We start from the raw sequence: 9,303 nt of genomic DNA, 5'->3' as shown, positions 1-9,303 counted from the left end.
TGAAATTGATCTCTAGGTTTATTTAATGCCATTTACAAAAGCCAGCACTTTCTGCCTACTTACAGTACTGCTACTGACCTGCGGATGAACCCAAACACGCATCATTGTGGACCCCCAAAAGCTTGCATTTGATGCATCAAGAAAATGGGCAAACACACCAGCCTGATTGACAGCAAGCCTTTACAGCTGCCTCGCAGTATAGGTGACAGTCAAGATAGCGGGTTGCTCAGGTGAGTAGGGATGATGTTCCACACATACAAAATTTACTGCCATTTGTTAAATATTCAAATACATGCATTTTAATGGTGTAATTTCTTACATTTTTACAATACATGTTTTGCTTATTTCTGACAGCCTCTGACAGACTTGAAAAATGTACATTTCCATGACACCAACACGGAACAATTTGGTAGCCACAATAAAATATGTAGTCACATCTGTAATTAAAGTGTTCTATATGATGACAGCTTTACATAGCAAACAGGATGAGGAAAGCAACCATCAAACAGAATAGACCCATGGCTTCAGAGAGGGCAAATCCCAGGATGGCATAAGAGAAAAGCTGCTGCTTCAGAGATGGGTTCCTATAAAACAAAGAAATATTGTCAGGACTTTTGTGTGAGGCAAAACAAGCATCCAAAAATATCTGAGCATTAGGGAACTTGTATATGTTAATTGCAATAGTGCAAGGTCACAATGGCCTGATCGTTAAACAGTAACGAACATGACAGACACTCACCTAGCATAGCCAATGATAAGGCTGCCGAACACTGTTCCAATTCCAGCACCAGATCCAGCCACTCCGACCGTGGCAGCTCCGGCACCAATGAACTTGGCGGCAGTGTCGATGTCCCTGCTCACAGCGCTGGTCTGGAAGCCTCTCAGTGCAACCTGAGTGAAAGGGCTCTGTGGCAACAGGGCAACAGAGCTCTGTGGGGATGGAAGGAAAGATGCAAACATTTGATAAGCAAGCTTCAAATAATACTTCCATTTTGGCTGGACACTGCAGCCAACGATGGAAATGCTTTAAGCAAAAGTTCCAAGACTCCCCGTTTCTTACCTCTGTTTTAGCCTCGGGTCTGGACAACATAGAGGCAGACAGGGGTCGGCAAAGAGCCCGGGAGCCAGCACGGACCTGTGTCAAAAACAAGAAGAGTACATTTCATATTAAGCACTCATTTGCCCACAGAGGCAATGGCTACACAGTAAATCCTTATGTAACTGAGCTCTGAGTTACAAAAGGATAACAGAGGATTTTACTGTGCAGCTTCTTTTGTCAAAGGCTGCATGCATGTGTGAGAACAGGTGGGAGGCACCTTGAAATGTCATGGCTGTCATTGAACTCTTAAATGTCATCCATTCAGTGTTGTCTTTTGAATGCATGCCTGTTTACATCAATATAACTAATACTAAATACCAACGCTGATCACATTTTTGTCCTGCATTTCTTTTGTCGTTTCAAATGTGGCTCTAGAGTTCTGGCCAAGCATGTTGCATTTGTTGAGCCAAACAGTGTATTTAACACTATCTGTTTAGCTACCTGGACTGACAGCTGAAACAGAAACATGACCTTGGACAATTCAAACACCAGCTTTCTGAACATTGTCAGTTCTCTGCTGAAATAAGTGACAAGTGCTCTACTGGGTGACATAAGTGTCCATAATATAAACTCTGCATTAAAAGGAAATGGGACTTTAGTTGACCTTATACAGTCATTGACATGTTAGCTACAAGCTAACAGATATGCATTAGCACGGGTCCGTGCAGGTGTAAGCCATGTTCATTTTGGTGCAATACTATAATAATTTATGCAATGCCACCAGAAGAAGACAATATATATGCCACAGCAATGGCAATAGCAGGCCAACAAGGTAGCTAGCCTGCTAGCCTAGCCTGCAGATACCCTTGCCAAGCTAGCTGTTAACACTCAAGTTCAACCGCAGGCCCACACGAACATAATAAGCATAATAGACAGCCAGTGAAATGCACAGCAACTCCATTTAAAACATACAAAATAACTCACCAGAGCCGGCGTAGACACGAACTTTGCACAGGTGAACATGGTGGAATTTAGGTAGTTTTAACCGGTTCGGTCGAATCTGAAGCCCGGGTCTATATCTGTGAATAGCAGAGCAGACACAAAGTAAGGTCAAATGGATATAAATATGCTCCACTGAGAAAATAAAGACATTCGAATATCAATTATCATCTGTTCTGCATGCAGTCCTCACTCGCGCAGTGCAAGATGCAGAGAGAAAGGAGGATGATGGAGGATTTACAAAGTAGAGTTTCTCATTGAATCTGCCATTAGACACTTACCGACTGCAGAAGGTCGAAACACAGTGAGCGAATGCGCACGCGCGGTGTGATGTATATAGAGGCCCGGATGATGAGGGAGGGAGGGTTTTTCACAATAAACTTTATTCAAATGTGTTCAATTACAGCGTCTGGCATTGGTGGAAAAAGTACTAACATTTTTTACTTATAAGTAAAAGTATCAACAACACTGCAATGTAGAAAAACTAAATGTACTTGTGAGTAAAATTACAAAAGTATTGGCATCAAAATATACTTAAAGTACCAAAAGTAAAAGTACTCATTATGCAGAATGTCCCGTTTCACAAGATATCATATGTATTAAAATGTATTAAAATCTTTTGAAAATAGCAGATCTACAAACTCACAACGTGTCGCGATGCGATGTGTGAGCTTGTAGATCGGCTGCTTTCAAAGAGCCAAAGTTTAAATAGGGCTGAAGTTGTAAATGTATGTTTTGTAATCAAAATCTACAAAGTAACTAGTAACTAAAGTTTTCAAATAATTGTAGTGGAGTATAAGTACAATATTTGCCTCTGGAATGTAGTGGAGTAGAAGTAAAAGTATAGAAATGAGAAGTACCTCACAATTGTACTTAAGCACAGTACTTGAGTAAATGTACTTAATGTTACTTTCCACCACTGGCTTCTAGCCTTATGTCAAAAATAGCTGATCTACAAGTTCACAGTGTGTCGTATAGCTTGTTGTATTGTTAGTATAAATCATGCTTAAGTGGTAAATGTATGTTGTAATTTGATTAATATAGAGTACTGAAGTCCTGACGTCACTCGTTCATCCCCTGTGTTGCGGAAGTAATTTCTCTATGGAGAATAACATTGGGTCATCTTAGAATCGTCTCATATAAGAATCCAAAAATAAACAAACTGTCCCGGCGATATTGTCAAGGAGGTGTCGCTGTATCGTTTATGATAGTCAGTCACTCATATTTGATAAAGTCTATTTCTGGCGAAAATGTAACTAATTTGGCCGCAGTAACATTAGCGTTTCCTCACCGTCAGTTGATGCTTCATATCCACGAGTCAAACCGCCAGGGTCATTTGTTTATTTTTGGAACACAGTTCTTATTTGACGCGATATTAAACAAGTCTATGGGAATTCTGAATGGGGGAAATAAACCGCAACCCAGGTAGGATGAGTCAATTTCGTCAGACTTCGGGGCTCTATAGGCCACTATGAAAAAATATAGACTTTTGATATTTTCTGCTTCGTTTAAGTTTCTGGTAAAACTGGCAAAAGTAAGTCCTTGTAAGGATCCGGCCTGTTTGTTCTAAAAAGAGAGAAACATAACCAAGACTTTGCCTAATTTGGACTTCCAGTTCTGTGATTGAACTTTATGGCTAGCCTACATAAGAATAAAGATATGATTGCCATATGGGACCCCAATCTACACTGTAAAGTCCTCTGCACTTCCAGAGTTACAGACCCGTAAGGGTCAATTTGGTTCCCAATTCAGAACCCATTCGGTAAAAAAAACGTCTTATTTGGTGAACTATCACTATAATTTGCATGGGGACACCCTGGAACCCCATCAAGGACCACTTGGGGTCCCAGACCATTGAGGACCAGAGTAGCTGTTACACCTCTGTTAGCCTACTGTAACACATCTTGCTATTTTCACTATTCGTTGTATGAGTAGTATATAGTATATTGCACCAAGAACGGGTGTTCTTGATGAATCTATCATGGTTAAAATGGAGTTTGAAGTTACAATGGGTTTGTATAGTAAGGGGTCGTGTCTGATAAAATAAATATCAAATATCTAAATACTGAATCAAGCAACTTAAAAATTGTCTGGGGTGTTCACGAAAGCCTGAGTAGAAGATGAAATGACCCACATTTTTTTTGGAAAGTGCAATATTCCTTTAAGCAATGAGGTGGTATGTTTGTATTTTGAGTAACGTTTATGAAAATGTATTTGCAGCTGGATTCACTTAGAGCCAAAGGTGCCATATTCAATTAGCCTGTTCATATCAACTAAATCTCTTCCCAAGATGTTGTAGCCCACCAGAAACAGGGATTCTTTTTAGAGGCACCATTGTTTACAAGCTTGGATGACAACTAGTATTGCACGAGAATTGTTTAACCTTTAATTCATTGTTCATTCTATGAAGACATAATTTGTCAACACCTTATTTAATCAGACCAGATCATTTAACCTTATCTCAGGATACTTAAAAGCGTATGGAAACACAGTAGCAAGTTTCAATTATTTCAGAAAACACTTTCTCTCTCATAATATACAACAGCCTGCGGCTTACCTCTAGTCTAGCACAACCTGTTGTGGTGTGAATTTAACAGTGTGCCCAGTGGGATGGATGGCTCAGGACCCTGCCTGTGCTGCTCACAGGCTGAGGGTGGAGCTGCAGGCTACCTACACTGGTGGATTTGTAATATAGATGAATGACTCCACAGCAGCTGGCCAGTGATGGAAAGGTAATGAGCACGGAGAGTCTTTCTTTGCCGCATGCTGCCTTTAGGGGAGGAATCTCCCACTGACTCCTCGGGTATGATCTTTTAAATTCCAAAGAGGAGAGGAAGAGTAGGTTCTTCATCACATGCGGCCACAGAGTTGTTCAGTTGGTCATACAAGTGTCCCAGACATAGTAGAAAGGACATTGAAGGATCGCATCACATGCATTAACAAAGCACAGAACAGATGCAAATATGTTATGTTTTTAGTTTACATAATTGGGTGTTGTATTTTTCTCAATATACACTTACCTTGAAGTGGTAAGCCTTATGTAAAAGGCACCATTTCATGTTTTTGTTTGGGGATGCAGTAGATTACAATATAATATATTGTAATCTGCCACCATGCCATTATGTTACTTTAAGTCACAAGACATAGTGGCTCTTTTAAATTCCAGCAGAGGGAGCAATTGGGTCGAATGTGTTCCATAGCATTTTTTTGCCAGGGTCATGGTACCCTTCCTATGCAGGCTAAGAGCACACAGGGTGCACAGTGCACACCGCACAGTACTGTATATTGCAACAACATCTATTAATATGGTCGGTACAGTTTTCTTTTCTTTTAACTTGCACTGTATCCACCAGTAAGTGTAAATATTCCCTTTTATTCGACTCAGCCAATAAACAATTCATAGAGCTTGAAAAACTAAAATCAGTCTGAATATACGCACAGTAACTATCTCAATCGAATGCCTCTGACATTACATTTCTGTTAATGTATGTAAAGCATAAACAGGTCTAAGTGTAGTGTAGCCGTATATAGGTCAGAGCCGACTGTGTGATAAAACATGAACATTAACAATACATTAATCGCTAGACAGCACATATCAAAGTGGTCGTTAACTACCTGAGGTCACTGTCATATCATCTAATTAACAGGCCAGTGGTAGTATGGTCCTACACGGCTGCAGAAGGTGGAGAGTGCACCCCCCCCACCCCCCCCCCCACCAAAGCCACCCTCCTTCACCCTCCTCCCTCTGACTCCCACACTGAGGCGTGCATACACACTTTGCTGTCTGAGTTCTCGCAGAGAGAACACTCTGAAGACATTCCATTTGCATGCCCACCCCATCAGGCTGGATGCACTCAGACTGGTAATAAAAGGCATTGACCCCCTTAACCTTTATGAATTACAATTTGTGCCTGCAGCACGTCCTGTCAGAGGCCTCAGAAATGCAGGCACCTCAGCCTGGTGTGTGTGTGTGTGTGTGTGTGTGTGAGCGCGTGTTGTTTTGCAGTTGTTAAGGAGAGGGGAAAAGGTTTTTACAGTGCCTCGTTGGAGCTTCTGACAAGCAGGGAGGAGGCTCTCTGACAGCAGAAGCAGGGGCTTGCTCATGGCGTCATGTTAATGTCCAACCCATGGATGCACCACACAACAGTAGAACCTCATATTTTTGGCAAGATCAGTGTTTTATAGGTTATTATTTCATTAAAATTCATCTATATTTTACCTTTGGATTTCAGCTGATCTTCTGCATCAAAGCACTCATTTGCATGTATCTATCTCATATTTGTCTCCGCCAGGCCGAAAGGCATGGCGAGAGAGTATGTTTTGCCCCCTGTCCGTCCGTCCGTGTGTCTGTGTGTCCGTCCGTCCTTCTGTCTGTGAGCAGCTAATCTCCACCACCGTTGGCCCGGTCGCTGTGAAACTCCGCACACACACTCCCTGGATGCCACAGCAGAACCTCTGCCCCACATTTTTCATTTCAGCCTGTCATAGCGCCACCATGAGGCCGACTTTTGCAAAGCACATTTTTGGAGATTACTCCTTCAGATTTGGTCCAAACAACACGCAAATCGTTAAACAGTATCTCTATAGTCATGTGATCAACACGGATCTGTCCGATTTTCCATATTCCACCCTGATTGGCTAAGATTGGCTTCCAAAGTTTTCAGGATTGGTTCGTTTTGAACAAAATGCCTCAAATCATGAACGCAGGAACCCTTTTCACATTGGCCTATTATAGCGCCACCAGGAGGCCATAATAACCTACCTGACCTGGCGGAGACTTGTGCTCCGAGGAGCACTTTCTCTAGTTTCCCTTTCTATTACATCGAATTCAGGGTAAAACAAGACGGGTGTGATAGCGGCATGGCTCCCCTGTGGATCTCTGATGTCATGTTGACGATGACATATTGGTGACGTCAGTCCAATATGGAGGTACAGTGGGACGGTGCATGTGAATTCACAAAATGTGAAAGATGTTAACAAAAACGAAATATTGACAATATGTGAAAAATATTCAGGCACTTACTTCCATGGCCTACTGGCAGCATGCACAAGACATTTTTGATGTGTACACTGTATAATTTTATAGAGGTATCTAAAGAGCACAAAGTATGTTTCTGAACGGCAAAAGTATGACAAGACTGTCCACCATTTCCTGTCTGGCAGCCAAATATCGCGATACCTCCGAGACAGAAACGATACCTGCCGCTGTTTAGATGCCTCAATAAAATGATGTGCTTTGCACATCGAAAAGCAAGTGATTAGAAAACAACCTGTGATATTTCTTCTTTCATATTCCTGAACCGATTATATGACAAAGGTCGCAATCGTTCAGAAATAATGTTTGTTCATGAGCTGGTCCAGCTGGCTCCATCCACTGCAATGTATTTCATCAAACTTCCGGTGCGAGGTTTGCCACCCATGAGTGTCATGGCGCATCCCATAGAGTTATAATATATCTTGAGGGCGGATTGCACGACTCTTCCTTTCAAAACCTTCCATGATTTGGGCAACCAAATTTGGTCCCCAAATGCAGAAGTAGAGCGTTCTTCCGGGTGCTTCAAACGCCAGTGAGCAACTTTCATTGAAATGAATAGCTGGGGGCGGGGCAGTCCTCTAGATATATTATAACTGTATGGGTTAATTTGGTTAATGATTGTGATGCTATATTAACTAATTTTGTTGGGGACCCCCTGGAACCCTCTCAAGGACGCGTCCCTGGGGGTCCCCAGACCCCACTTTGAGAACCACTGTGATGTAAGACCAAATACGCTGCCCTATGAATATGGTAGATGGGACCTATGTTTTAGCTTCTTGGGAGTGATGCTAAATCTTTGGGTCACTGCCGAAAAGACCTAGCTGTGCTCAACTTTATGCATGATCACTTTAGTTATTATAAAACAAGAAGGAACAGCCTGTAGTAGATTACTCTGATCCAGATTAATGTTTCATCCACTCACTTTTTATTAAATGAAAATGTTATGATGTATTTATTTTGAGCACTGCAACAATTCTTTCCAACAGGGTGTACAGTGCAATTAGGGAAACATGAATCAACATCACACAATGTACATAGATATCCAGCCTATTATTAGTCAAACATAATATAAACAATGCATCGATAACATTGTATCATTGTCAAATATCATCTAGTGCTCTCCCCCTCCATATATGCTGTAGATTGAAATAACATTTCCCATTGGATGATGATAACTGATCAAAGTACGTACACATGTGTACAGTATAGGCTCTGGCGAGCCTGCTATTCAGTCATTTTAAGAAGTAGCAACTAGTTTTAGTTTGGCTGTAGAAAACATCATTTATGAGTGAATCATGAGAGAATCAACCTACAGCAATATCGTCTCTGTTGGGTGGAAACCTCATATGTCCGAATCTGTTACTTTTCAGGATTCAAATTCAAAAATAGCAATAGTAGCAGATCCACATGCTCAAAACGCGTCGCTTTGCGCCACGTTTCGAGCTTGCAGATCTGTTTCTTTTGCTGCTTTTGTGTGACGCTGTAGTATGATCAAGTAGGGCATTCATTTACAAAAAAACACAAAAAGTTAAAATATGGAGACAAGAGGTTGACAAGATGATAGGGCAATGTTAAAAGGGTGGCATAGTGCAAACGTGCGTGCAAAGTTTGAGTAATTTTGTTCAACACTCCTGCAAACTTTAGATGGCAATCAGGAAGGAATATGATAAATCAAACGGATCCGTCATGATCATATGACTATAGAGTGAATCATTGCGTGAACTTTGGATAAAATCCAGAGTAATATCCAGAGTAATATCCTTTTTTTTAATTTTATTTTTACAGAGGTTGGCCTCCTGGTGGTGCTATAAAAGGAAGATGTGAATAAAATGAAATTAAATCCTGGGCTAACATCAGTGGTTAGGATGTATGCAAGTATGTAAACCAGAGAAAACATTATTATTATTATCATTATTATTATTATTATTATTATTATTAGTAGTAGTAGTAGTAGTAGTACTATTGGGCTACCACTACCAGTATATTGGCAGATTTAAAATCTATGGAATCTATCTAATCTACGCGTACGTGCGTGTTTGGTTGCCAGAAGAGCAACTGTGGACTTCCATTCATTGGATTTTTACGTGGTCACGGTGGGTGACTGTGCGCGCAAGCGTACGTTCGTGTGTGCATTTGTGTGTCCAGTAAACAGAGCCTTGTTGTTAACAAATAAACGTATTCACTTCACTGAAGTTGAATAGATGCGATGTGACTGTCCTTTTCTCTGTTT

At 41.1% G+C, this 9,303-nt stretch overlaps 1 protein-coding gene across 2 annotated transcripts; it reads right to left on the bottom strand.

Annotated features, from left to right (window-relative positions):
• On the bottom strand, window positions 1-2,372 carry atp5mc3a (ATP synthase membrane subunit c locus 3a). 2 transcript variants are annotated; one of them, XM_084085183.1, is made up of 5 exons: window positions 2,320-2,372; window positions 2,024-2,118; window positions 1,061-1,135; window positions 740-930; window positions 1-584 (listed from the first exon to the last, which is right to left on the bottom strand). In XM_084085183.1, the coding sequence occupies exons 2-5, from the start codon at window positions 2,060-2,062 to the stop codon at window positions 470-472; spliced, it is 420 nt and encodes a 139-aa protein (XP_083941309.1). In that variant the 5' UTR covers window positions 2,063-2,118; window positions 2,320-2,372; the 3' UTR covers window positions 1-469. The 2 variants fall into 2 exon arrangements, with proteins under 2 accessions (XP_083941309.1, XP_083941310.1); XM_084085184.1 differs by having other exon boundaries at window positions 2,232-2,323.
• Window positions 2,373-9,303: the final 6,931 nt, after the last annotated feature.

This window comes from Gymnoscopelus microlampas, assembly GCF_963454915.1.
Source record: "Gymnoscopelus microlampas genome assembly, chromosome: 17".
NCBI lineage: Eukaryota > Metazoa > Chordata > Actinopteri > Myctophiformes > Myctophidae > Gymnoscopelus > Gymnoscopelus microlampas.
This window is presented reverse-complemented; position numbering and strand designations above follow the sequence as displayed.

What these genes read in the sequence shown, in the direction of transcription:
- atp5mc3a (XM_084085183.1), bottom strand. Translation starts at nt 2,062, where the DNA reads ATGTTCACCTGTGCAAAGTTCGTGTCTACGCCGGCTCTG. An exon ending in GACCCGAGGCTAAAACAGAG is followed by an intron (nt 931 to 1,060) that starts GTAAGAAACGGG and finishes CCATCCCCACAG; the next exon opens with AGCTCTGTTGCCCTGTTGCC. An exon ending in CTTATCATTGGCTATGCTAG is followed by an intron (nt 585 to 739) that starts GTGAGTGTCTGT and finishes TTTGTTTTATAG; the next exon opens with GAACCCATCTCTGAAGCAGC.